Source organism: Chroicocephalus ridibundus, chromosome 12 (assembly GCF_963924245.1).
Source record: "Chroicocephalus ridibundus chromosome 12, bChrRid1.1, whole genome shotgun sequence".
Lineage (NCBI taxonomy): Eukaryota > Metazoa > Chordata > Aves > Charadriiformes > Laridae > Chroicocephalus > Chroicocephalus ridibundus.
The window spans coordinates 18,441,803-18,469,409 of NC_086295.1; the positions used below are offsets into that span (position 1 = coordinate 18,441,803).

At 51.5% G+C, this 27,607-nt stretch overlaps 3 protein-coding genes across 14 annotated transcripts in view; 2 read left to right on the forward strand and 1 right to left on the reverse strand.

Moving 5' to 3' along the window:
- NDRG3 (NDRG family member 3) overlaps positions 1-7,116 on the forward strand; it is a 62,849-nt gene extending 55,733 nt beyond the window's left edge. For 3 of the 5 annotated variants that reach the window (XM_063349776.1, XM_063349779.1, XM_063349777.1), the window contains 6 exons: positions 814-865; positions 2,234-2,281; positions 2,960-2,995; positions 3,090-3,141; positions 5,004-5,042; positions 5,554-7,116. In XM_063349776.1, coding sequence (XP_063205846.1) covers positions 814-865; positions 2,234-2,281; positions 2,960-2,995; positions 3,090-3,141; positions 5,004-5,042; positions 5,554-5,732 — 406 coding nt within the window. In that variant the 3' untranslated portion in view covers positions 5,733-7,116. The remainder of the gene's footprint in view (positions 1-813; positions 866-2,233; positions 2,282-2,959; positions 2,996-3,089; positions 3,142-5,003; positions 5,043-5,553) is intronic. The other 2 variants (XM_063349780.1, XM_063349781.1) reach the window with 1 other exon arrangement.
- A 3,444-nt stretch (positions 7,117-10,560) lies between these two features.
- SLA2 (Src like adaptor 2) lies at positions 10,561-17,069 on the forward strand. Of its 4 annotated transcripts, XR_010072970.1 has the most exons (9): positions 10,561-10,818; positions 11,385-11,514; positions 11,593-11,692; positions 11,831-11,917; positions 12,206-12,309; positions 12,966-13,115; positions 13,235-13,361; positions 13,455-13,917; positions 15,489-17,069. XR_010072970.1 is itself a non-coding variant. In XM_063349613.1 (8 exons), the coding sequence occupies exons 2-8, from the start codon at positions 11,427-11,429 to the stop codon at positions 13,603-13,605; spliced, it is 807 nt and encodes a 268-aa protein (XP_063205683.1). In that variant the 5' UTR covers positions 10,561-10,818; positions 11,328-11,426; the 3' UTR covers positions 13,606-14,740. The 4 variants fall into 4 exon arrangements, 3 of the variants coding, with proteins under 3 accessions (XP_063205683.1, XP_063205682.1, XP_063205684.1); XM_063349613.1 differs by lacking the exon at positions 15,489-17,069 and having other exon boundaries at positions 11,328-11,514; positions 13,455-14,740; XM_063349612.1 differs by lacking the exon at positions 15,489-17,069 and having other exon boundaries at positions 13,455-14,737.
- Positions 17,070-17,983: 914 nt separating this feature from the next.
- The window catches only part of PHF20 (PHD finger protein 20), a 69,833-nt gene continuing 60,209 nt past the window's right edge, over positions 17,984-27,607 (reverse strand). For all 5 annotated transcript variants that reach the window (XM_063349609.1, XM_063349608.1, XM_063349611.1 and 2 more), the window contains 4 exons: positions 27,296-27,491; positions 24,012-24,411; positions 22,490-22,673; positions 17,984-20,785 (listed from right to left, as the gene is read on the reverse strand). In XM_063349609.1, coding sequence (XP_063205679.1) covers positions 20,643-20,785; positions 22,490-22,673; positions 24,012-24,411; positions 27,296-27,491 — 923 coding nt within the window. In that variant the 3' untranslated portion in view covers positions 17,984-20,642. The remainder of the gene's footprint in view (positions 20,786-22,489; positions 22,674-24,011; positions 24,412-27,295; positions 27,492-27,607) is intronic.

Genomic DNA, 27,607 nt, shown 5'->3' on the forward strand with positions numbered 1-27,607 from the left:
TTCAGATTCCGAGCAAGAAAGCAAATTATCTCCAACACGTAGAGCGCGTGAAGACTGAGAATTGCAGTGCTGAGGCAGGGTGCCTGGGCTGGGCTAGAGACTGCTGCGCAGGCTCTGCTCTTCGCTCCTTGGAAGTTGTATGGACTTACGCTCCTGCCAGTCCCCAGGAATGCTATAGGCATTCATAGCCAAACTCTGTAGATCTTGGCTAACCGAAAAGAGGTGGATTTCCCTGCTTGGTCTCCAGGCAAAGCCAATCGTGCTGCGCTCTGTCTTGCAGACAGCTGTAAGCCACAGAGCACTGTCTGTCCATTCAAGAGACTCGCTGGGAAGGCACAGATTTGCCAACAGAGGCTTTGGTATTGTGGCATTTTTCAATATTTTCCCCAACACCTTTTGTGGGTTGGTTTTTTTTTTTTTTCTAAAATCCAAACCAAAATACAGGGCTGAGCAGTAGGCGGCCTCAGAAGCATTAAACTCTGTTGGATGTGGTTATCCTTACATTCCTAACAGACGTCCACTTCAGAGAGCGCGCTCCCTTTTGCAGCCTGGGATGGCGTTTCTCCCAGCCCTCGGCACGTCCTTTAACGTGTGTGCAGCAGTAGTGGCAGTTGGTGCGCATGGAGGGGATAGTATGGGGGGGTGTGCAAGCCCTGGAGGATGTTTTGGTGCAGCAAAATGCCATGGTGTGGTGGCGGGCAGGGATTTTGGTGAGCGTTGTTAACCTTTCATGAGGCTGCTGGTTCACAGAGCTCAACCTTCTCCGAAATCCCCTGGATGCACTGTAACATCTCTGTTTTGGGTTTTGACCAGGTGCCCTGCCTTGCTAGTGGTTGGTGACAACTCACCTGCTGTGGAAGCAGTGGTACGTATGTGTGAACTCTTTCCTCTCGTGACACTAGCCCCACAAGTCACTGAGCAAGCCCGCCTCACCCAGCAGCGCACAGAACTAGTCACAGAAAGTGGCTCTTTGTCCCAAGCTCTTTTCTAGTCCACCAGCTGTTGCGACCTGTCAGCCACGAGCGGGAGAGCCGGGGCTCGGGAGACTTAATGACCCTGCAGGGCAGCTCTAAGGTGAGGATGGCAGGATCTGAACAGGAGTCCTTGTGCCCAAGCGTCTTGCTCAACAAGTGATGCGGAGGCCTTTCAGGAACTTGCATCTTCCCCTGAGCTCCGCCAGGCTGCTGCCTGGAGTTCAGTTCAAGTCACAAATTACTCTTCTCTTGCTGTTGTACTGAGGGGTTTGAAAATAAGCAGCGTGACTCCAATTCCTGTGGTGGGGAGTCACATACAGCTCTGCAAAAGCACCGCGTCACAAAGAAGGCAACGCTTAGAAGCATCTCCTTCCTGTTGTTCTCTGCAGACGCCGAAAACCCACTTCCCTCCCAGCACAGTTATAAATGGGGCATGGCAGTTGCAGTGTGGTTGTGGTGGATGTTGCTCCTCCCCTTCAGCCAGTGATTGTGGGGAGACCAGGGGTTTGTGAACAAAAGCAGTTGTCTTAAGAAACCGTGGAAGAGTGTAGGAGTCTCCTGAAGCAGTAGCTTGGACCTAGGAACAACGCATGGAGAACTGCTGCAGGGTGTTTTCTGGTTATGGCCCGTTGCCTTTTCACGAGTCTGGCCTGGAAGTCTGAGACATTCTCCAAATTTTGACTTTGCTAGGATACTATTCCTGAGATTTCTTATTGCGTCCCACCCACGGCTGGGGGACAGGATAGCGTCTTCTGGACCTTGGCTTGCCTATCTGGCTGCCCAGGTTCCCAGGTCACGATAATCTTCCCCGCTGGGGTTGCTGTTCCTATAGGGCCCCCACCTATTCCCTTTTTTGCAGCAACCTTGCTGAGACGAGGTGGCCGTGGTCTCCTTGTCTGGCTAGAGGACTGAGTGATCCGTCTCCTTCCCTCCCAGTCTTGCTGTCAGAGCTCAGAACGTGCTCCAGGGTTTCGTGGTGCGTCCCCAAAACTAGGGGATGATTTCCCTTGAAGTCACGCCCCCATCTCTCAGAACAGTGACATTCTGTCACCACAAGGTCCCCTTGGGTGGGAACACCTGCCTTGCCTCTCTGCATCTTTCATTCGTTGTTCTCTGCTTTCTTGCTCAGTCCTTGGCCCCAGAGAAGCTCCCATTGCTGAAAAGAGCCGCTGCCTCTGGGGCGGCTGCCCCACATTTTACATCTGACTCTTCAAGTTTTCTGTGTGATACCATGTCCTTTTTTCCTCCTTCTATTTTAGGTCGAATGCAATTCACGTCTTGACCCAACCAAAACTACCCTTTTGAAGGTGAGTGCCACTCCAGAATCATTCCAGCCTGCACAAAGACGTTGTTTTTGCTGAGGCCGGCTCCAGTTAGGTTTTTGCCTTCCGTAGGTTTAGCTTTAAGAAGTTTGTGGAGAGTCAGTCGGGGCAGTGTTCTCTCCTGCGTGGAGCCGGACTTGGGAGAGTAGAGTTTGTCAGGGGGTTCCTGAATCCCTGCTTTATGGCCGTTTCTCTGTTATCTTCAACCAGCTGGGAAGACCTGCGGGGAGTTAGCAGAGGTGTCCTGCCTCCACCCTGCTCTCAGCCAGCAACAACGGCACTTTTTCTAGCTTTATGCCAGTCCTTCCCATCCTCACCTGCAGCTCTGCCGTGTGCCAGACAGCTGCTCTGTAGAAGTGTAAAGTGACAGGTTTGGGAGGAGTGGCGGGAGGAGCCCCGTTCTCCTGGGCTTCTAGAGTATGGCCCGAGATCACTTGGTAACGCAGCCTCCAAGGTGCTGCCTTCCTTCAGCAGCAGGCTCCTGGAAGACGTATCACCAGGCTTTGCTTTGCCTTTAGAGACGAGATGGTAGAAGTGCGCCTCGTGTAGCAGTGCAGCCCGGTGCCGTCAGCCCCGGTGGGGCGGGCAGTGCCGGCGTGGTTCTGGGGTTGTGTTCCTGGGGTGGGAAGGACAGTTCAACCTGCCTGTTGTTTCCTGTTGCAGATGGCCGACTGCGGGGGCCTGCCCCAGGTGGTTCAGGTGAGAAATGCCTCTCTCAGCTCTCCCCCGGCGTTTGGGTTGTACAGAGCCCCTCGCTCTGCTCGCACTAAAGCCACGCTTTCTGTTTCCACAGCCTGGCAAGCTGACTGAAGCCTTCAAGTACTTTGTGCAGGGAATGGGCTACAGTAAGTGGCAAACACAATTTTCTGGTTTGGAGCAGGGTCGTTGTGAAGGGAACTCAGCCTTTCTGGTCCATCTGAGCCCGTTGGCATCTGTGTCCCCACCCATGAGTTAGTGTGGTTGCTGGGAGATCCATCTACGCTGAAAAATCAACTAGTGTGTTAACAAGCCTTAGCCAACCAGTGTTGTTACCTGACATGTGTTCAATCCGCACTGCAGCTGCAGTGGTGACCCTTTTTCGGTTGCTGGTGTTGGTAAAACCTTGTAGGTCCATCTTTTTGCCAGTCCAGAAAAGTGTGCTCCCAAGAACAGTAGGTCTTCTAAAATCTTCTGTGCCTACCTTCTCCGGAGGGGAAGGAGTTGGCAGTTCAGCCTCACGGTTGTGATGGCTACGTGAGAGCTCTTCCCGTTCTCCTTGGACATACCTGTATCTTTCCGACTCTCGGCAGGGGTAAGCGATATGTCCGAGTGAAACCCTCTCATGGCAGAACAGAGCACTGAGTGACTTCTGAGACACCCGGGGAGCCCAGAGGGAGCTGTGCTGTGATCCGGTGCATGCTTGGCTTTCTCCTTGTGCTTGGAGGCAGAAGACGTTGTCAGAGCGTGTCAGGTTGACAGCTGTTCGAGCTGCCTTGCCCCTGGTACTCCAGAGAGCGGGGGACTTCAGGAGAGCGGCTTCTCAGTGCACTAAAGCAACTCTGTCTCCATTGCAGGCACCTTAGCGCAGCTCTGTCTTGCCTGCCAGGGGCCAGGGCTAGGAGATCCCTTCTGTGGATGAGGAACCTTCAAAAGCTGGCATTACAGGAGGGGTTGGTTCACGTGGCTGGTTAACCACTAAGCATGGCCACTGTGACAGCTGAGACACTCCCAATGGTCTGCACACGGCCAGAAGTTCTTTGCCAACTCATGGGCATCAGGACTCAGAAGAAGCTGTCCTTTCCCTTAGAGCTATGTGTAGTTGACATGAACGTAGCAGGACAATCATGTTCTCCCAGGCTGGCCAGAAGAGTCTGGCCCTGCAGAGGAGGGTGTGAGAAGGCTCCCTCAGCCTCACAGCCTGAGAGCGTTTCAATGTCCACGTCTCTTGTGTTCCTGGTGTTAGTAAATCCAGCAAGTGCTATCGTCAGAGCAAGGACTTCGGCAGCACTTTGGGGGTCAAATATCTTGCAAATAGGATGCACGGCACTGAGGAATGACAGGGGGTAATTTTCTGCTTCCAGAATTAGCAGCTAGTCCCAGAATGGTTTTCCCGACTTTGGTGGACAGGGCTGTGTTGGCATTGCGGGGCTTGGCCAGCAAGGCTTCCTCTCTTGGGGAGAACAGGAGAGAAGCGAATCAGCAGTTTGCCATTTCTAGAAATGCACAAGCCTCGACAGCCATTCTTGTGCCTTCTGCACGTTGGCTGAAACAGTTGGACCTGCCTGTGCTGAGACTGCAGGTGGAAGGTAATGCCTTGCAGGAGGCTTATAACAGAAATCTGATGCTGTCAACTCAAGGGAAGACATGAATGTGTCTGGAGTTGCAGAGTATACCCCAGTTTCCCCAACGTAGGATAACGACGTCTCTGGCGAGCGGTTGTGGTGTGTTCGGTGGGGAGGTAGGGTCACCAGGTGCGTTGCAATTTCCAGCTAAAGGCATTGAAGAGATCTGGTCCCGACAGATTTTTTTAAGTCAGCCGGGCATCTCCCCGAGATGCTCATTAGGAGCTGTTTTCACAAATATTGGGAGCTTTCAGTGCAGCGTGTGAGCTGGGAGTGGAAGGGAAACTAGCTGGGGACCCCAGGAGCAGCGCAGCTGCTAGACGCACACCGCAACTAATTGGCTCTTTCCTGTATTCATCCCTTTCCTTGTCTCATGTTGTTTCCAGTCCCTTATGTGCAGCTCAGCCACCTAAGCACTGAGTCAGGTACCTGCAACTGTGCATCCGCCTCGGCCCGAGTCTGTGTGCTGAGTTGAATGATTCTTCGGGTGCATTGCTCTGTCTCGGCATGTCCTGCTGGCCTGCTGCGGGCTAGGCTGATCCGTTGTACAGCGTGTACGCTATGGTTTTTCACCTTTCATTTGTATTTTGTTGATTGTTGCATGACTTAAGCTCTGTGGTTTTCTAGAGTGACGAGACTGACTTTCAAAAGGTCATCTGTAGCCAGCTGCCTTGGTTTGCACAGACGCTCACCATGACTGCACTTGCAAAGGATCAGTTACACCTCTGGCATTTGCTCACCGTGGACCTTTTGAAATTGGGCCTTAAACACCTTGCTTTCGATGTGCAAAGACTTAATTTTGGCAGTGAAGAGCGAGTTTTCTTCCTGAGAGTGTAGCTCTTTTTGTGCTTACCCAGGGACACATTCTGAGTGACTGTGATACTTGCTCTAGGAACTTCCTCCTTTTCTAAGTCGCCCATTTGTTCTTTCTTGCAGTGCCAGCAGCTAGCATGACCCGGCTGATGCGCTCCCGTACTCACTCCTCCTCTAGCGTGGGCTCCGGCGAGAGCATCCGCAGCCGGTCTCATACTAGCAACCATGGTGAAGGAAGCGCTGGAACCCCAGACGGAATTGACCTCCAGGACGCACCTCAAACCATGGAAGTATCCTGTTAGGCAGGAGCCCCTCTTCTGGATTCAGACAACTCCACTCGCCCCCACCGAACCCACTCAGAATCTAGCATTTCATCCAACATGGCATTAACTGTTCTCTCTAACTTGTGCATGCCCATCTGAGCTGCCGCCTCCTTGGTAGTCTGTACTTGGCATTACTTTGGTCCTTTCTGTATGCCCTCGGCATCAGAGCCTCTTTAAAACTCGTTAACATTCCACAGTCTTAGTAAGTCACGTTACTGTACATGCTGATACCATCTCCTTTCTGTGCTGTGTATCAATCCAGATGACAGCCGTTGTCTCCCCTGTTCATTTAAATATAATTCCTGTGGCTTTGTGAGGTTTAGAATTGCTTTCTAGTTGTGCTTCTGCTAAAGGACCCTTGTGGTGCAGTTGGTATGGCATCTGTGGGACGCGGGAAAGCGAGACCAGGGCGATGTGAAACACCAGGCGCTGGAGCAGGCGGAGCTCTTCGGCAGAGCTGTGCCGGCAGCACGGAACCCACCAGAAGGTCTTTGTGTGCCAGGACTCTTGGCAACGCCAGGCAGCCTGGGGAAAACAAACGGTCAGGAACACTGCCTTGGTCTCGTCTCTGGGTGTGTTAAGAAGGAGCAGAGTGATTTCTCACCTGAGCCTCCTGAAAGGGCAAAGCAATTAACAAGGAAACTCACACTATCCGAGGTGCACTATGAGCCGAGTACAAGGGATTAAACTACAGCAGCCCTGGCCTCCAGACCGCCTTTGCTGACCCTCCGCCTCCCCCGCGCAAGGGCCAGGTGCAGTTAACACCCAGTCGCGATTCTACCCCGGCACAGACGAGTCTTTCAGATCAAGCAGGTTGCGAAACGGGCAGCAGTGCCCCTTGCCAGGGGAGGGATCCAGGAGTCTCCCGCACTGCCGGCTCCGCGTTCCGCCGCTGCCTGCCCCGGGCAGGGTGTCTGCGCAGGGGATTAACTGAGGCGCAGGAAAGATCAGCGAACGTAAATGACGTCCGGCAGACGGACGTTCGTGTGAGTCGGGTCAGAAGCGTGAGCGGCGAATGCCTCTGTGCAGGTACTATTTACTGCCTTCGTGGAGTTCGCGATTCTGCCGCTTTTTTACATCTGGCCGGGTCACAGAGGGCGGGAGGCAAATGCCTGCTGCGTGCCAGGGTCTAGCTGTTCATGGGAGAAAAGGGATGAGCGGTCAGGCTGCTACAGGCCTCAATAGCTGAGCAAAACATTCTTTCTTAACTGTTGGGCAGTCCTGACTCACTGGGAGCCAGCTGCTCCGAGGGTCACGCTCACGTTCTGCTCCATTTCAGGTAGGGAATGGGACTGGGAGGCTCTGCCTGAGGGGGACTTTGTACCAGTTATTAAATAAAGCTATAACTTGAGTTTCATTGTTACCCTGCGTGCTCCTGTTGTTTCGCTTGGCTCCACCCGCCTGCCCTGCCGCTTCTGCCGCTTCTGCCGCTTCTGGCGTCTCCCGCCGTGAGAGGGAAACGGCCCCGTGGAAGGGGCAGCCCCGGCCGCCTCCTCGCAGCCGTGCGGGAGCAGCGTGGCCAGGTGCCCCTGGAAGAGGCTGCCTCAAGGCGCTGCAGAGCTGGCTTCCGCCAAAATGCAGAAAGAAACTTCCAGCTCGGAGAGAGGGGAGCCTAAATGACAGGTTTCCTGCAAAACAGGCAGCCTCCGAAGGAAGGCGAGCGCTGGGAGCTGCCGTCCCTGGCGAACGGTGCTGTGCACAGGCGTGTTTGACGGCTCTAACGCAAAGTTAACCTGCAAACCCCGTGCCGCGGCAGTTGTCGTGACGCGGAAAGGCCGAGGGCAGGTTGGTTTGCACGTCTGCCCCCCGCACCGCAGCCAGGTGCAGGTGGAGCAACACGCAGCAGCTGGTGGTTCAACACAACCGTTTCTTCATCTTCTGCTTTTCAGACCCAGCGTTTGCTCTCAAGTTTCGGGCGTCTGTCAGCTCAGCTTTCACAGACAGCTCGCAGGGACTGAAGAGGGGTTAAACTGCAAGTTATAGTCCTGGTCTTGGGGTGGATTCCTGCAGCCTCGCGCTTTGGCTTCCTGAAGACCTTTGGGGAGGTCGGTGCCGGAGACGAGACAGTGGTTTCATGAATTGCAAACTGAACAGAAGGCCAGAAACGGGAGAAACTGGCCAGTTGCATTAATGAGCAAGTAGTGAAGTGACCAAGTGATTAAATGAACGACAATATTAGTTGGAGTCCATAGAAGGCAGGAGGCTTTCAAAGAGAGCAGGCCACCGGGTAGCCCGTGAAGTCCGTTGCTGCTAAAGGCAAGTGCTGGATGCAGAGCGACAGGAGCGCTGGTGTCTGCGCAGCTCTGAGCCCTACTGCCGTCTGACCACGCTCAGAAACGGTTCTTCCTCGAGTTCCCCTCTGAAAATACAGCAACAGACCAAAAGGAAGGGAAACGCAATATTAAAATGACAATAAAATGAGTTAAGAGGAAATAATACCACTGCAGGGGTTGGCGCAAGCTCGCCATGTGCTGTTTATGATGCTGTGGAGCAGGAGAGGTCAGAGCTGCCCTTGGACAAGGAACACAGGAGAGTAAATAGATGAGTTTGGTGGGGTTTTTTTTGTTTTTTTTTTTTTTAGCAATTTAGAAGACGGTGATTAAGAGGAGAGTTTTGTTGCCGCCGTGGTTCATAGGCTTAAGTAAGGCAAGATTTGTAGTGAGGGTTGTCATATACTTTATTACCCCAAGGGTAACTGGAAAAAGGAAACTTGTTTTCACGTAAGCAAGTGGTTTTCCTGGTAACAATGCAAAAAAGCGAAGCTAAATACAAGTTGAGCCATGAGTTTAATAAAAGACCGAAACGTTTCTTTGGGTGGCGCGCGATGCCAGCCAAAGCCAGGAGCAGAGCCTGAGCTCGGGCTTCCCAAGGCTGGGAGCCCAAACCACACCAGCGCTGGCCCCGCTGGCTGCTGGGGCAGGAGCTGGACATCCGCTGGCGGGGGGGACACGGGACACGGTTGTGCATTTCCGCACCTTGAGGAGCAGCACCGGGGTTAGACTCCAGCCCTGTAAAACACCAGAGTGGTTCCTAGACCTCTTTCTTCTGGCTGGAGTTGGGATGCCCGGGGAAGGGGCTTGGCCAAGGCTGGGCAGGTGGATGGAGCCGGCACTTTCCAGCTCTTCCACACCCTTAGGACTGAATTCCCAGTTGCTCAAAACCTTGGGACAAGCTCATTCAACCGCACTTGGTGGAAGGTGCCCGAGTCAAACTGTTCTTGGCTGCGCCAGACGATGCTGCGAGGAGTAACAGCCAAAAAAATTTTGGTTTGGGAAGTTCAGAAGTGATACTGGGATTATTTTTTTATTTTTTTCTCCTTGTTTTTAAGCCAGGAGGGAAAGATGGGGAAGGATGTCCATCCTTAGAGGTTTTTCAAGCTGGAGGCACAGCCAAGCTGGTGTAGCTTGTGTCAGTCACCCATTGAGGAGGGAGGAGCTGGGGACACCCACCCCCGACCTCCCCACCCCTCCCAGAAATGTCCATTATTTGATCTTAACTCCCAAAACACCCTGCCGGGATGGCTGCTGTGGCTCGCTTTGTTTGGAGTCTCGTCCCTCTCCCTTGGATCCAAGGTGCGTAAGTTGGCATGTTACTGCCACCCCCTGCCCACCTGCGGCCCGTGGCTGCCGTAGCTCCTGGGAGCATCCTGTGGCCAGGGACGCCCGTGGTTACGCTTTTGCCAGCCCTGTGTGCCGCATTCCCACCCACGCATTAAGCTCAAGGCCCTTTGCCCAGCCCCACTGTCCAGGTTGGGGGGGGGGTGGGGGCGTGAGTGGGGTCCATGTTTATTCCCCAGCGCTCACCCAGGAAGGGGCTGGGCTGGGCTCCGGGGGGGGCGCTGAGCCGCATTTAGGACAGGTCATGGCACACCAACGGTGGCCCCGGGGACTGCAGCGTGCCTTCACCAGCAGCTCCAGGAGCAAATGAATCTGCTCTCAAACGTAACCAATGTACGTTACGGCAAGCCAGCGGTGTCCGAGCTCAGAGCGGGCTCGGGGGAGCCCTGAGCCCCAACAGCTACTTGAGGCCCCAGCAGGCGGCTGCTTTCGTAAGCGCTTTTCCGTGTGCATTTCACACCGTCACGGTGGTTTACGAGTGACCAGAAGCTTTCAAGAGCGGAGCATAAACAGCAGCAGGATGTTCAGCCACTGCAGCGTGGCCGGGGCTGGAGGCCACCGAGCAGCCAGCGCCGCAGGAGGGGCACAGGGGGGGACAGTGCCACAGAACCAGCACAGCACGGGCTGTCCCAGCGCGGGATGGCAGCGAGAGCAAATCCCAAGGGCTTTCCTCGAGGTGGGGAAAAGGAGGCGTCAGAGCTGCCTGGGGCAGGGGCAGCACTGGGGCTGCCCCCCCCATGTAACGTGCTTGGTGCAGAGCAGTGCGGTGCCGGGGGACACCCGTGCACAGCTGCGCCGTGTCCCCACCCAGCACCGTGCGCCGGCCTGAGGGCAGCGCGTGGCCCCGCTGCTGCGGCCACTGCGCCAAGGAGGCACCCCGGGACCCCTGGGGTTTGTCCTGGCTGGGGATGGTGCTTGTCCGGCCTCAACCACTGAGTCCCGGAGCCGGCTCTGCTCCTGCTCAGGCGCTGCCCAGCCCTCCCTCTTGCCCACCCCCAAGCCCCCTGCAGTGACCGTAGCCTTGGAGCGCGCTCAGGGATCTTTTTTCATAGGCCTTGTCCCCCGTACCGCGGTCCCCGAGGGACACAGCCGAGCAACCTGTTGGCTGAGTGAAAAAGAGAAAACACGGCTCCGCTGCGCGCACACGTCACAGGAAGCGGCGGCAGCCCACAGCCCCCACTCCGGCCTCACACCCCTCACCGGCAGCACTGCCGGGAGCAGCCCCGGCTCCAGGACCCAAAACCACCCAGCCGTAGAGCAGAGGGACGAGGGCGAACCAAGCGGGTCTTACCTTGCGCCGAGGGAGACGCACCGCACCAGAGGGACGCTCTGCAACCTGGTGCCCTGAGGACCCACCATGGGGGAGAAACACCACACAGGGCAGAGCCCAGCTGGTGTCTGCCCGGCCCTGATGGCTCTTGCACAATGGTGACAGCAGCGAGGGGCAGGTAAGTGGGGTTTGTCCCCTCACTGAGGGCAGCAGCGGGTCTGGGGTGGGGAGCTCATCCTGTGGTGGGTCACACACAGCTTCAGCTCCATGGCCGAGGAACTGAAACAGGCAGAGGGGTGTCCCCATCGCCGCTGTGCTCCCCGTGGGGACCGGCAGCTTGCAGCATTGGGACGGGGTGCCCCATTCCCTGGGGGACACTGGGCTGGGGCGGGACGGCAGCACTGAGCACGGCCAGGGGCACAGGGCTATCGTGGGGATGTGGATGCCCCGTCCTGGGGAGGGACCCCGGCGGGGGCTGTGAGTCTCCCCAGCTGCCCTCGGGAACGCAGCAGGGAGCTGGTTTCCTCAAAGGGCTCCCCAGGGAGCTGCTGCCAGGCTCAGCCCCAGCCCTGGCCCTGCCTTTCTCGGGAGCCACCGTGCTGGCATCACCCCCCAGCAACGCCCTGCCCCACGACCCATGAGCCTGCACCCCGACACGGCCATGCCACGGGGCTCGTGGCTCTGCAGGGGGCCGACCCTGGGCCCATGGTGCTGCTGGCGTCAGGCCTGAGCCTCTCCTTCCAGTCAGCAGCGGCCACGGGCAAGGCCGGGTGCTGAAGCCGAGGGATGGGGAGCCTGCCCAGCCGGGAGAAGCCGCTCAGCATCCCGCCAGTGGTTGCCGACACCATGCAGCCCCCGCCGCCCACACAGACGGGTAAGTGCCTGGCAACTGCCAGCTTGCCCGGCCTCCCACCCCAGCTGGGAGCTCTGAGCCCCCTCGCCTTCCCCACAGCCCCCAGCAGCTTCCTGGCCGTGGCCCTCTGCGACTTCCCCTCCGGCACGGGGGCAGCCGCTGTCCTGAGGATGGGGGAGCAGCTCCGCGTCCTCTCCGAGTAAGTCCCCACACGCAGCGGGCACTCCCGACCAGTGCGCAGCCCGCAGGGCCGTGACGGTGACACCCATCCTGGGGGTCCCCTCCCTGCCCCCAGCAGCCTCAGCCCCTCAGGATGGCTTGTCCCTCTTCCCTGCAGGGATGGGGAGTGGTGGCTGGTGGCATCCGAGGTGTCTGGCAAGGAGTGCCACATCCCCAGCAGCTGCGTGGCCAAGGTCAGGCACAGGTAAATGCTGGGAAGGGTCCGTCTCCGGGGACATGGCCCCGCCACAGAGAGCCTAGCCAACCTCCAGGCCAAGCCCCAGCCACCGTGCTGGGACACCCTGCCCTGTTCCTCTCCCTGGGCCATCGAGCAGCACTGGGACTCGGGGAGGTGGGGCGGCATCCTAGGGTGCCCCCAGGACAGGTGGTGCTGCACCCCGAGCTGTCCCCTCCATCACAGCCGGGGCAAGACAGGCCCTAGGTGTCCCTGCGCAGCCCCGAGAGGCCCTGCCAACACCCGCTGCCCACACAGGTGGCTGTACGAGGGCGTCAGCCGGCAGAAGGCGGAGGAGCTGCTGCTCCAGCCGGGCAACCGCAGTGGGTCATTCCTGGTACGGGAGAGCCAGACCAGGCGAGGTGAGAGCCCTCAGGCGCCGTCTGCTGCACCCCCTCCCGGCCATCCCCGCTGGGGCGCTGAGCGGGGCCGAGCCTCCATCGCACGCACCTGGTGGGGCCTGCCCTGGGTGGCTGTTTCCTGGCACCGCTGCTCCCCGCTGCGTGCTGAGCCTCTGCCACGGGGCCCCGAATGAAAAAAAACCCAAACCAACCAGCAGTAGGCTTCCTGCAGCTGTTGGTTAAAGCGGAGACGTGAAAAGGTTCAGCCTCTGAAGTGAAGGGCGGCCCCCCCTCACGATGAGGTGCCAAGGGGACCCCAAGAGGCCGCTGGGTGCCCCAGTGCCCACGGCCGAGGCACCAGCGCAGCGGGGGGCGCGGGGCTGGGGGTCGCCTATCCCCGCACAGCACCCAAAAGCAGACGCTGGGGCACAGAGCCACAGCACGCGAGCCTGGGGGTGGGTGGGACACGATAGGCAGCTCCCTGCAGCCATCCCCCGACCTACCCCTGCCACAGTCCCGGGTCCGGAGGTGCTCAGGGCACGGGGCTGGCCCAGGGACGCTCGCAGCCCCAGGGGGAGGTGGGTGCTGCCGGCCAGCCCTGGGGGAGAGCACGGGGCAGCGGGGCTGAGTGCGTGGGTGCCCACGGCATCCCGGCCCCCTGCCCCTCGCCCCGGCAGGCTGCTACTCGCTGTCGGTGCGCCGCAGCGAGCGCGCCTCCTGGGACTCGGTGACACACTACCGCATCCACCGCCTGGAGAACGGCTGGCTCTACATCTCGCCCCGGCTCACCTTCCCCAGCCTGCACGACCTGGTGGACCACTACTCCGGTAACGCCCCAGCGGCCCCCCGGGCTGGGGAGGGAGGGAGGGAGGGGGCGAGAGGTGGTGGCCAGGGCTGGGGTGCGGGTTCGGGGGGATCCTGCTGACGCTGCCGGCTCCCTGCCCAGAGTTGGGAGAGGGGCTGTGCTGCCCCCTCGGGGAGCCCTGCTCCACGGAAGGGACGAAGGTGGCCCCAGTGCCCACCATGCCCGCTGTGGTGAAGAAGCCATCACTCAAGTGGGACAAGATCGACAGGTAGGGAGGGCTGGGGCTCCCCCCACTGCCCCTGCCAGACCCTCGGGGGTCTGGGGGCTGCCCGCTGACCATCCCCCGTCCGCCTTCCCGCAGCTCCCTCCTGTTCTCAGAGGCCACGTCCCCGCCGGAGGAGGACTCTCCCATCAGCCTGGGCCTGCGAGAAGCCATCAGCTCCTACCTCCTCCTGACCGAGACGGCCGCCCCGGAGCTGGGCCCTGCCGGGAAGGGGGCAAAGAGCAGCTGAGGGCAGGCCCCTCCTTGTCCACAGCCCCACGGCAGACCCCCGGCCCTCGTGAAGGCATTGGCCTGGGAGCCAGGCGCCCAGGGCCAGTGGCCTGGACATGGGACAGCTGAGACCAAGGTGGGGACGGTCAGACGATGCTGGAGGAAGGGGTGGCCCCAGGGCCTGTCCTCCCCAAAGCTGGGTGCTTTGGGACGTGACGTTTGAGCACCCCGAGTGGCGCCCGTGGGAGGAGACGGCAGAGGCTGTAGACAGCGCTCCCACAGCGGCAGGGGAAGGGGACGCAAACGCCCAACCAGCCACAGGCTGGCCCAGGTGGGGGAACAGCCCGACCCCGTCAGACCCCTCCAGCTGATGCACAGACTGTTTTGGGGTGGGGTGGCCACGCAGCAGGACAGGGCCTGGGCGCAGCAGCTGCAGACCCTTGTGCTCGCACCCCCCCGTAACTCACCCCTCTGCTTGCGGGGACCAGCGGAGCAGCAGCTGTGAGGAAACCGGCCTCTTACTGCACCCGGAAGAGCCGATCTCTAAACCTTTTAACACACAGATTGTACTGGAGTTAAGGTCCATAAAACAGGCTCCTGCTGGACACGCCGCAGTAACCATTTCTGATATCTTAATTAAAGGGCGTCTCGTTCACTGTGGAGGGTTTGTGAATAAATCGTGAACTGCCAGCTGCAACCGCAGGGCGAGTTTCCACCCGCCGCAGCCTGAGGGGTTTTGCTTCTGCCACAGCCATCGCCCCAGCCCCGGCCCCAGCTTTCCCCAACCTGGGCCGAGCCAAGGGCCACGGGGCAAGGTCTGGTCCTCGGCCAACTCGCTTAGGGCAAATAAACGAGCCCTAGAGGTTTAAAAATGTTTAATGTCACAACTGCTGGTGTAGGAGCAGCGGGGAAGGAAAAAGGTCCATGCCAGGACTAGATGATCCAAAAAGGCAGGATGCAAATACTCACGTCCAAACCTGATCTAAGTTACACCTCTGGGCTAGAGGGGGCCTTAAAAGCAGCAGAAACACCTCAGACCAGCAGCACACCTGAGCCTTCACTTTCAACAGCCCCTTCTCAGCAAAGCAGAGCCTGGGGAAAGCGCCCAAAGCTTCCTCTGCAGCCAGAGCCAGCGTGGAAGCAGTTTCACAGCTTGGTGCCATCCCTTCCTTCCTTTCCTTGCACCCAGAGCCCGGTGCAGCAGGACAGCCCTCACCTCACATGCTCAAATCTACTCTTCGTTTTCATGTCTGATGAGCTCACTCTTGCAAACCCACCATCACACTCTCATTTCCTTCCACGCAGCAGCCCAGACCTTCACGCACCTGCTCAGCCGCCAGCCTCGAGCCCCGGTGTCTGCTGGGCACAGGACACGGGTTTATCCCTCAGCCTTGACCTTGTCCTGCAGCCAGCCGAGCCCACTGCCGCCACGCGGGGGGCAGCCCAGAGGGTTTTGCTTCCTTTAGTTTTGCCATGAACCCCCACTTGGGCATCCTTCCTCCACCTCCAACCTGAAGCCAGGTTGCTGGATGCCTTTACACCACAGTGATGGTTCTACCTCGGACTGGAGGCAGCCACACTCAAGAAACTGCTTCTCCGATATTTGTATCCTGCTGACTGGGAAGATGGGAAATGATGGGGAATACCTGGCTGGAAAGCCTATTTGAATCCTTCCCCAGCGCTGGCAGCCTCCAAGCCCTCCTCCTTCCCAGCCCCACCATTGTTCCCTTTTCTGGGCACACTTCACTCACGCTGGGGAACATCTTCTGAGGCCCCCAGAGCAGCGGGGCGGTGGCACACTGGGCAGCGGAGGGCAAAAGCCAGATGCCGAACCAGGTTCTTTTAACAGTGGAAGAGGCAGAGGCCGGTCCCAACATTTCCCTGCAGTAGCTCTCTCCCCAGACAGGGGCGGGCAGCACCGGACTGGGATGCTGAAAGCTGCGAAGGGACAGAACAAGCCCCGAGGAGACCCACTGGTTCCAGAGCAGCAGAGGGCCTGCTAGCTGCCTCAGCCCCCAAGGGTGGGCGGCCACGGAGACTCAGCAAGGACAGGGACTGTCCTCACCAGAGTTGCTCCAAGTGCCCAGGACACTCATGGGAATAGAAGCTTCTCAGATGCTCTCCGCCGTGTCAGGGGCACACCAAGCTTGCAGAGCTGCGGGCACTTCAGCCAGATCAGCCGTACTGTGGAGAGCACTGACCTCCTCCAACAGCTTTGTCACTGACCTCCTCTGAGGTGACAAGTACTTAGTGACATCCAGATGTGCAACCTTGCCATACTAGCCTATGCTCTGCCACCTGAAACCAGAGTGCGGGTGCATCTCTTTCACAAGAGCATTCTTTCACCAGCATTTGCAGGGAGCAAAGGGACTCCTCTGGGGGAGCTGCAAAGTAGCCAAAGTATCTCCAGTAGCTTTGGAGCGCTGTTCAGAGGATGCAGCCGTTTCTGGAGCCTAGATTCAGTGTGGCATTGAGCAATCCATTACTCCACTTGTCACGAGGGTACGAAAACCCACCACTTCATGAGCAGGTCTTTCCCTTGGTGACTCTTGCAACAGTGTATGTACTCAACCTGCATGAAGCCACCAGTCTGAAAGCTCAGGAGGTGCACACAACTCCTCTCCTCCTCCTGAGCCCAACGCACCCAACATCCCTAAACAATGGGAAACGGGGCCCACGCCATCCTTGACAACGTAGTGTGCAGTGTCAAACCAGGACTGTGGCACCATTCAGCCTTTACTGACCAAACACCTCGATGGCACACAAGCACCACCAGCAGAAACACCCTGCAGGCAGAACACGACAAGTTCCAGCTTTTTTGTTGGTTTGGTCCGTTTTGCTGTCTGCAAACAGGAGAAAACCACGGTATTTTCTGTTTTTAACTACCTGCCCGTTTGAACACGGACATTTCCGGTGAGCTGTACCGGGTTTTTTTCCCCTTCGCAAGAGAGTTGCTACACAAACACAGAAGGATTAGCATGAAGATACTAGATACTCTTCAAAATAACCGTAATAGCTTGAGGTGCTCAACGCCGCCACTGGAAAAGCCAACCCAAGGATCAGTCGTGGATGCTTTTGCAATGTGATGAAACACCAGGGCTGCAGCGGCAGCAATGGTACTCTAGCACCATGATGAGCACGAACGAGATCCATGGTCTGGACGATGACCAACAGCAGATCATGCAATTAGAAGAGGTGATGTTCTGGACAAATACCAGCAAGAATATTCAAATGGTTGTGTCAGATTTCTTAGGCTGAGGAACTCCAAGGTGAATCTATCCATATGAAGGCTCACAGATGGCTTAGCAACTCCTTCCCGATGTGAGCCTGCCCCTACAAGTCTTAAGATCAAGCAGGTCAAAAACCAACCAAACAAAAAACCCACAACAAATACCTAAAAAAACAACCCCAAACCAAACCCAGGAGACACATTCCCAGAAACACGGCTAACCACAGCACCCATTTCCTCAAATTATTTCAAATTCGGATCACATCTTCAAAACCTGATGTTGACATTTAAGTGATCAGTAGAGACCTACACGATCCGATCAAACCATGAAACACATGCCTGTGCCTGCCCTCAGTTTCTCCAGGCTTCACAAGCTGGGATCTAGCAGAGCGATGCGCCCTCTAGCCTTAAAATCTAGGAGTTTTACAGGAATCTTGTTTTGAAATTAGGAAAGGACAAAGGAATAAACTTGTTTTCCTCCTGCTGGGGAAACTAGAGGGGAAGAGATGGAACCAGAAATGCAGCTGGAGGTGCATCAATGCCTGCCCCTGCCTTCAGGCCCACCCTGTACCAGGTAGACTTTCTCTCCAACGCTTCCCAGCTTCTCCCCTTCCCACGCCTACGCATTTTCCGTATGGATTGTTTAAATACATCTAAAGCTCCTTCCTTGGCATTAACGCTGAAGCAGCGCTCCCTCACACCGCAAACACGCAGCGGCTACAGCAAGGTTGCTGCTGCTGCCCAGCCGTACGACAGCAGCTCGCAGAACGTCACACGCGCAGCTCCAGCGCGTTGCTCCCTTCCGGCTCAGCCCTCCCAAACCTACCTGAGTCTCAACTGCTAGCCCGCTGCTGCACGGGCGCAACACATTTCCACCTGAAAATTGTATAGAAATGACGTATTTTTCCTCTCTGCAGTTTGCACTGTACGGCTGACAGCACTTGTCCCAATTCATCTCTCTTGGGGACTGTGGAGGGAAGCTACGCCTTCAGGTGTCTCTGCAGCCCTGGGACGAGCATCCTGGCTTCACGCTCCTCTCCCAGCGCAGAATTCTCATACGCACGCCTCCTGTCAAACGACAGTACCTGCATTTCGATGCTACGTGAAGAAAAAAAGCCCAAAATTATTTTACCGAAGAATCATTAATTGAAACAGACTTTACTAAGACTTAACCAACAAAAACCTATTTATTTATTCCAAACACCAAGATACAGAAGTTTTCAAGTTTTGCAAATATTGCTCCAAAGCAAAATTCTATATACAGCGCCCTCGGTTCTAATAGTGCATAAACAAAGACAAATATGTATCCACAGTGCAATGTATGCTCATTTCATCAAGGCTCCACGTTGCATTCACTTACCAGTGATTCAAAGAAACAAAAAAAGTGACCTGCCAGACCGAACAGTTGGTCCGCACCAAGAAATAACAATGTGGAAACTTGCAAAAACAGGGACAAAAATGAATCCAGGCAGAGCACAATAAAGAATCTTTCCCGAACACGAGAAATGCTACTCTATTTTAAATAAATATCTTCAGTCTTTATCTGCAAGGGCCTCCCTAGCTCTACTAAAGGAAAACAAGTCTCCAGTATTTTGTCATTTGATCCACCCATCAGAACCACCTTTTCTTCCAAATCTGAAGTACTGCCCTGAGCAAAAACAAACTGGCAAAGTAAAAAGGTACAAACACACACACAAGAGGCAATTGCTTGGGAAGAGGACGTTCCACTCGGGAGTGAAGAGTCTGCTCAGGGACTGAACTGCTTTCACACCCTCAAACCGTACGCACAGCTGCCTGGTTAACACCACAGCGATGCTCCCCGAGAGACGCCTGGTCGGAGTGCTTGCTTTACAGATTTCAACCGAGGAACGCCCTTCTGGTCGATGTCAACTGAAACCACCCAAAAACCTTCAGAGTCGGCTGGGGCGCTCCTTCTGACGCTGCGCGGGTTGTCTGGTTACTGCTGCCTGCTCTGGAGTTACTAGACAGTATACATGAATTCAGGTGCCACTAACAGGAATGAGACAAGGTATAAGCATTGGTCTCATTTTCAGAGAGCAAAGTGATTCTTAAATATCATGTAAGCTTTATTCCGATCATGTTACAGAAAAATAAGTTTATTTTTCTGCTGTACATACGTTGTATTCACTATACGCCAACTAGTACTATAAAACTGGGAGACAAATTATTCCCTGAAGTGAGTCTTGGCACAACAGCCTTAGTTACTACTCGGAGTAGCTTAATTATTTTGTTTTCTGAAGGAAATAAAATACTCACTGTGTAGATACCGTTAACTCCTACAATAACGTTGGATATTTCAAGTTTACATTATTCTTTGCAGTATACAAATGCGAGAGATTCATATCCAAAATCAGTAATTTGTACAGCTACGGGCCTTTCAATTACAACTGTGCGTAAACTTTACCCTTTGGTGGTACCATCAACACGCAGTAAAGCCAGGGTAACAAATTCAACTTGTAAAGGACACCCTCTCACTGCAACAACAGCCTACCATCTTCCACTGTGAGCTTAACTCAGCAACGTTTGGGAAAGAAAATAGTCACAACCATTATTTATGGAGCTATGATCTGCAGCTGAAAGACTTTTAACGTCTCAAATACTTACAATACACCAACATTTCAAAAGGTACTGTATAACATGACTTTAACATAAGCAGCATTTTCACCTTGCTCTCACAAAGTAATACAAACCAAAAAAATTAAATTTTAAGGTATAAAAAGGGACTCTGTGAACATACACCGTTTAAGATAACAACCCACTCACTGTCTGCGAGGACAGTACCTCATGCATAGATCTTGAGGCTTTATTTACACAAATATAAAATAAACTGATTCCCAAAACCACACATTCAGAGTAAGTCTTTACAATAAACACGTTCAGAGTATTGAAAAAAGTCTACATTTCAAAATATAACCGGAATGGCAGTTATTAACAAATGGGTAGAAAACTACGTAACGTCCATTACAGACCTCGCTGAAGTCCGGAACTCCGAGCGCAGTCTCCCGGCGGCAGTATTTCATACTGCCCCAACAAGGGTGTCCCACCAGCACTGCTTCAGGAGGCACAGCGTGGCCGTGTTTAAGAGCTCAAGAACACACATAAACACACCGTCAACGGGTTTCCCCAGTACCAAGTCGTGTGATAGCGACAGGATAAATATGGAAAACAATCATTTATTCTGAAAGTAAGTGCAATCCACCTGTGACCTTCTGCTACATTATTTAACGTAAGAAAAGTGGGGTTTAGGCCACTGTTACTTGCAAACCGCCACCTAACACTTATAGTTAAGAGCTGGACATTCATACTTACTAAGCCTGAAAACTGTTACAACATTTCCTAATGATTAAATACTGTGTGCTATTATGCATAAACCAGAAGGAATAGAACATGACATGTCACTTAAACTATGCAAAGTTATTTACAACCTCCGTCAACTAAACATTTTTGGCTCTTAGAACTCTGTTCTTCAGTGGCACAATTTTTAGTCAATTTAATTACGAAACAGTCTATTATTTCAATGAGCAACTTGTAAGGAGTGAAAATTTAAGTGTAATTCATCAACCAACACCCGAGCTCTGAAGACAACAGTATGACCTCTTCCGTATCGTTTCAATTGCCTAATAAACTCAAAATTATGAGGAGATAAAATAACCTTCTTGCTGTTCTTTGAACAGCACTTCTTCACAAATCCCTGAAGTCAATCTGCATCACATGCAACCAGCATGCTAATTTCATTTAAATACACAGAGCTGTTCACATCAGATGCTCCAACTTCACACTCAGTGAGTCTCCGACACGTTCTAGTCTCATGTTGAGCAGCAAAGCGCTATCTGTTGCACTTTGCCTAGGTCCGTTATAAGCTGCTTTATACAATGTTTGAGTTGTGGGAGTCGAGCTAGTGGTTCTGGCGGTTCCAGCTCTCCTGTATAATCCAGCCAACTCTCCAAAACTGCAGAGAAAAACACAAATCTGTCACTATTCCAGTTCTCAACAAATTGATAACTAAGTCACAAGATGGGAATTCTTTAAATCTTTTGGGAATCTTGAGAGCACGGTGGGCAACGTTTTTAAACACACAGCATTTGAGAAATCAGAAAACCGGGCTCCTCACACCAGTCTTTGCAAATAGCTTTTGATACATGACAAAATTATTCGGGGCGGGGGTGGGGGGAGCAGGGGGGAAGGAGAAGAGAAAAAAGCAAGCAGGTGTTCCTAGCAGAAAGCAAGGAAGGAAAACTCAGGGCTAGATATTGTGAAGATCCTAAAAGGGTAGGACTACGCTAATGGAAGAAGTCTGCCATCAATACAGGATACAATTGGCCAAGAGAGAATCACAGAATGGTTCGGGTTGGAAGGGACCTTAAAGATCATCTAGTTCCAACCCCCCTGCCCTGGGCAGGGACACCTCCCACCAGAGCAGGATCGAATCCTGAAGAGAAGAACAGAAGATAGATTCCCCATGGGAGAACTAGGTAACAGAAAACGGGGATGTAATCCAAAAGCACAGGCAGCAGACTAGCGCACAAACAAAGTGAATGCCTGTTCTAAAGCTTCTCAGCGGGAAACAAGAACCAGAAATACTACTGACCAAAAGACAACTCGGGCGACAATGTAATATGACCACAAGAAAGGTGGTCAGACTGACCTGTGGTCAGTTCACGGGACAGGACAGTACTGCCGAAGGAGACTGAAGCCCTGAAGACAGAACACATGTGCCAAGAGAAGCAGCAGTGGCCATTGCCACTAACGAGATCAACAGGCTAGTTCAGCCTAAGGGCCATATCTGCCGAGGAACTGGTGGGCATTACCCAAGTACTGACACATCCAGCCTTGAAATACGAGTTACTGATGAGAGCAGCAATGCTCTGAGCAGCCCTCAGCTCAACAGCAGATAGAAGCCGCCTGACCTTTGTGAACCAGAGCTTCTCCGTTTATGAAACAGGCATTCTGATTACAGGCCTGATTGACCTTCATCACCTGAATTATGCCTTCATTTGTTCAATCTTTCGGTACCTTACTGAACTACAAAGAGAGGAGTTTTACTTTGGCAAGGGTCAGATTCCCAATACCCTTGCGTTGTAACCACTACACAACCAAATGATCAGGCTTAAAAGATATTAAGGAAAAGAACTATCCTGGATTGTTGAAAGAAACACATAAAGGGTTTAGAAATTTTCTATTACTAGGAAAAAAAAATTCAAGGAGACACTTAAGTAAAGAATTTGGAAGAGAGAGGAAAAGACAAGGGCCTTGTGCACCAAAGAGGCCTCCTAGCATAGGCTAACACAGACAGCAAAGCCCTGAAGAACAGGGAAGTTCAGATACACAGAAGAGCTATGAAAAAAAGGACAAAAAACCTGAAAGCAAAAAGACATGGAAGATATTCCACTACATCATCATCATCATCTGATGCAAGTATTTAGGTGTGTTCTCACTGGAACTTTTTCTATAGAATTCCGTTCAGTCTTAATTTGATCTTTGTTTTAAAATCCACTCCCCCCAAGCCCAGCAGCATGTCTGTACACGCAGTACTTCTGACAAAGCAACGATTGTCTCTTTGTAGGTCTGCAGAAGTAAAATCCAAGTTAACATGTTTTGAACAGTTAATTCAGTTAAATACAGTTAGCTTTTGAAATCGAATAATGTTACCTACCATCTAGCTCCTTCTCAATGAAATCCATTCTGTGTATGACTTCATCTTGCAGAGATTCCACATGAGCTAAAAGATTCAGCTGCCACTGTAGCTGCGAGTTCACAACTCCTTCTTTGTCTTTTTCCAGCAATTTCATTTCAATAGCTTCCTCTGGAGAGACTTTCTTAGAGACGGACTCTCTTACCTAGCAGAAATACACGCATTAATATTTGTAACAGTGAAACAGAACTGGAGAGCCAGACTGTCTGGCTCCTTACAGTTACCCAAGCTAATTGCTCAACTAATCTTAGGTTAGCGGAGGATAGCGAGACACAGAGAAGAGCTCATACACAAATATCAAGCAGTTTGGGCAAGAGGATCTAAATACAGACGTGCTTTTATAGGTATTTTGCCAAGACCTATTCTTTGCACTTCACAAGCATCTGATTTTCAAAAAATAGCATATATACGTGTATCTAGCTCCCCGCCAGCTTCCAGCTGGAAGATACTGCACTTAATCTGTGCATCCTAGGGAACATTAAAGCCACTTTTAACATGACCGTAATCAACTAAAGAGCAAATGATTTTGCAGTGAGAAGGAATTAGAAGGAATCTAATCTCAATTCTACTAAAACTTTCATTGAAGCATCTAGAAAAAGACCCCAATCATCACCACCAGTTACAAAACTTGACTACACTGTCAGCAGTATTGATTCCACTCCCCTACTTTTTTCATAATTCTGCTGAAATACGACAGGATTTAGAAGACAGCTCCTAAAAGACTGCGGAACTGAAATATATGCCTTTCTCGGAAATAAAGTAATCTCAATTGAGAGAAGTTAAAAAGGACATAAATTACACCTTACATATGTATAAAATAAAAGCTAAATAACCTTCTAACCTGAAAAAAGGCAGGTCAGTATTTCCCAGATGCTTCCCAACATCTGTCAAACTGTATTTCATATGACGTGGCACTAACTAATTGAAGGAAAATTTTTGCATTGAGGTGTAGAAAGGCAGGTCTCAGAGACCGGACAATGACAATTAACAGTCGAAAAGATCAAACTGGAGTGCTCCAGTAGGAAGAGGACGATACAGGAGTGTTCCATGGTGATCATTCTTAAAAACTCAGTTCAGGGTGCTCCTCTTTTTTTCCCCCACCATGAAATGCTGCCTGAGGAACACGGAACTAATTTAGCTAATGTAACTATTAAAAGCAACATGGGAATGAAATGGAAATAACTAAAAGGTGGAATACCAGTGTATTCAGTAGTACCATATATGCTTGCCTTGTTCTCTCTTTATTCTTCTGCTAGTGTTTATTTTTACATTTAACACACGTAAAACTAAGCAATGAACTGCCAGTGGACCATAACGCGTCTTCCACAGACTATGCAGATGATTAAAGGTCCAGAAGTCCTCTTCAACCTGCCTTTTTTTTTTTTAAATTTTTATTTGAAGTGGAGGGGCTGATGGTGTCTATTGTTTTAATTTGAACTGGCAACTTAAATTTAACAGTACAGGAGAAAATCAATACAAATACCTTAGAGTAATTGTGTTTGGATTCATTTTCCATCTTGCATATTTCTCGGTCCAGATTCCAGCCAAATCTCTCCGACAGGGCATCATCTCCGTTTTCCCTTATTCTGTTTACTCCATCATCCATGGCTGAACCTCTTGTTTCCACAACCAGTCTCTGCTCTATTGCAGGGTAGTAGGCTCGAGGCTTCTGGTAACAGTGTTCACTCGTAATGTAAGATTCCTCCACGGAAGGAATAGTTGAGGGTTTCTCAACTGTCCCATTCCAAGTTCTGTAACTTGTCGTCTCCTCTTTGCAACAGTCTTCCTCAATGTGAATGATGTGCTTTGTATGAATTTTTTCATCCACTGTAATGTGCTTCCATGGGTGGCACCAAAGCTTTAGGTCAGGATGTTCTTTACTTCTGTTTAAACATAAAAAAAGTAAACCACCGAAATTTAAACGTCAAAGTGACTGACCAAACTATCCTATTACATAAAGAAGTTAAGTAAGAATATTTGAACTACTACATGCTTTAGCCATCATAATCAGTTAAAAAAAATCCCAAATATTCTGAAATAATATAATTTCACTGATCTCAATTATGTGTCTTTCTACAATGTTCTGTTACATTCACTATTTTCAGTTCTATAACATGGTATATAAGCCCAGTGTTGGCCTTACGAAAAAAGTTGAGAATATATTTCCAATAGATACATACAACTTTTCACCAATGTTGCCGTTGAAGGAGCATTTTCCTTCAATATTTGCAATTTATTAACAGCATAAACTCATTTTCATTGGGGTACTAGTAAGGTAAGTCAAATACACTGAAGCTAAACTCAGATTTTAACCATTTTAAACACTAGTAAAACAAAAAGACCCCTCAAACCACTCAGTATCAAACATTAGCCTGTAGTTCCCCAAAACAGACTTCAAAATTCAATCCACTGATCTTTTTTAGCCCTCTAGTAACAACAACTGGGGACTTGGGGTGGTGGTAGTGCAGAACTTCTTTATTATTTCCTTTAAAACTTTAACTTTCCTTTAAATCCCAAAATGCTGAGGAAACTCTACTGCCTGGTACACTGTAGCCCCCCCACCTGCTTCTTACAAAAATTCTTATTTTTAATGTTTTCAAATTGACTAATGGGTTATTTATTCCAGCAGCAGAGACAGCTATAGGTATCAGATTCTTACATGGATATAAAGACCAAACAAGAAGAATTTAGAGTGAGTGTTGTAACTGATACTGTCCTTCCACATGTCTGTCAGGCATTAAAACAGCAGTAAAAAGGAGAGCAAAGCAGAATCACTCTGCTTACCTTCAAAGGGTAGGCAGCTTATCTGCTACGGGCTGCAAGAATGCAGCAGAAGCAAATCCTCATCCTAAAGCACCTGCATTCAGCTGCACAGAAAGGGGGGGGTGGGGGTGTCTGCCCCAAACCCCCACTCTGTGCTTCCCTGAAAACAAGGCAGATGGACTCACTCCTTTAACCTGATCCAGCTTTTCCAGCTGTTAGCCGAACCACTCAGCAAAACACGGCCATTTTACTTCCAAAGTAACTGCTTTCTAATCTGTCCTACAGCAGCTAAGGTTCCTTCAGCGTCTATCAGAGGCAACGACAGTCTGTACACCTGCCGAGGACGTGCTCAGGCCACTGTGTACACGCACCTCTACCTCCAGTGACGGGTGTCTATGGCATCGCTGGTGAGCAATTCTGAAGGCATACCTCGGAAAACGAAAGCCAAGTGCTCATTTACCAAAGCTTTCTACTCCAACTCCACTGATATTCTACACCTAAAAGGCCTTGTTTTGCTCAGCAAAGAGCAAGGGATAACTTTACAGAGGACAGAAAACTGAAAGATGATGCACCATCTACATGAAGATAAAAATTCAAGCGCTTAATACTTGAGCAACCTTTCAACTATTGCGTTCTGATGGCTGATTCTCCTTCTCATGCACCGAAGCTGTCACTGTCACTTCTGAGCCTTTGCCACCTCCTGGAAACACTGAGCAACACTCTCCTAATAATTTCAGGCAGCTGTGAAACCCTCTCCTCTCCTCTGGTAGATCTGCATCAACAATACAGTCATTCTAATTCAACAGTTTTTAAAATCCTTTCTGATTTATGTAATAAAGAAAATGAGGGGTTACAGTTTTTAACAAGATGGTCCTAACAGGACCACGCGTCATCTTTAATTAAACCAGGTCATCACACCAACTTTCGGGATGGGACAGAAAAGGACCAAAAACGTGTTACAAGCATCACATACCTGCCCAGGGCTCCATGTCTCAGTACTATGCGATTTTCAGTTTACTCTACAGCTGGAAAGGCACAATCTAAAGCCTTGCTGTTTCAGAAAAGGCCTAAGCAATGGTCTTAAATATTTGTGTTCTGCCCTCTCCAAAGAGGAAAAGGGTTACTTACAGATCTGCCTAAAGAATACCATAATGGAAAAGCAAAAACTTATGTTAGAATTGCTACTCTTTTGCTTTAAGCATCATTCCACTGTTAAAGCATTTCAAGTACTGCCAGCGGCCCTACTGCATCGCTACAGAGTAAATTTAAGGGGAAAAAGTTCTAAAGAACTCTGGAAACACTAAAAGCTTTGCTTTCCAAATAGCTGCTGCTGTGCAATTTCTCAACTAATAAATTATAAATATGGAGTTCAAACAATTTAAAACTGCTGGAATTCAAGTTAGAGAAGGATTTTTTTCCGTCATCAGAAAACAGGGATGACTTCAAACAGGAGAAGATGCAGAAAACTTGATTTCTACAGTGACTACAGAACATGGTACTTTTTTCATCTATAGCTGTAATAATCCTTGCCTAGAAATGAGTTACTACAGGCTGCTGAAGCTGCGGCTGCTCTCCCGCTACAACAGAGCGACACATTACGCCAAACAAAAAGATTTTATTTCTGCTGGAAAAGCTATAATTTAGAATTACTGGAATGGAAAAGGCAAGCGTTTTAAGAACGCTGCCATAGCTTACGGGCCTACCCTCTTCTTGTTACTTGTATCTACGTAGGTGCTTTAAGAGAAACTGTTGTTATTAGTTTTCTCCCTCTCTCCTTCACACTTTCCCAACCCTTCTACACACATGGTCAATTTATACTCCTCAACACACTTAAACAGTTTTTAAACAGCGAAGTCCGTTTCCGAGATCACATCAGCAATTCAGTTATGTCATTATACATCCACAAAGAAGCACAAAACAAGTCTGAATTTCTGATTATTTTTCTACTATTTGAAATCTAATTCGCGTTGAGAACATGCCGACTGATACTTAAATACTGCTTACTGTAGTATGCTCATCTTCAGCTGCAGTCCATGCAGTACTTCTATCACTCTCTGTACATCGCCAAGAAGCTGGTGAGTGGCTACTATCTTCTTGGCATTCTGGTGGGAATAATTTTCTTCCAAAAATGCTAAGCCATGCATGTGACCATTACTTAACCACTCCTTCTCATACCAGTATTTTAAGCTGGACCTCTGACCTAAAGCAACAGTAATGAGCGTGTTAAAATGCAGCATTAACTACGGTATGTTGACATTACTGGTAGTAATTCTGATTATCTCAAAGTCTTGCAACAGCTTATTTGTTCTTATCGAT

What these genes read in the sequence shown, in the direction of transcription:
- SLA2 (XM_063349613.1), top strand. Translation starts at nt 11,427, where the DNA reads ATGGGGAGCCTGCCCAGCCGGGAGAAGCCGCTCAGCATCCCGCCAGTG. An exon ending in GTGGCCAAGGTCAGGCACAG is followed by an intron (nt 11,918 to 12,205) that starts GTAAATGCTGGG and finishes CTGCCCACACAG; the next exon opens with GTGGCTGTACGAGGGCGTCA. An exon ending in CCTGGTGGACCACTACTCCG is followed by an intron (nt 13,116 to 13,234) that starts GTAACGCCCCAG and finishes CTCCCTGCCCAG; the next exon opens with AGTTGGGAGAGGGGCTGTGC.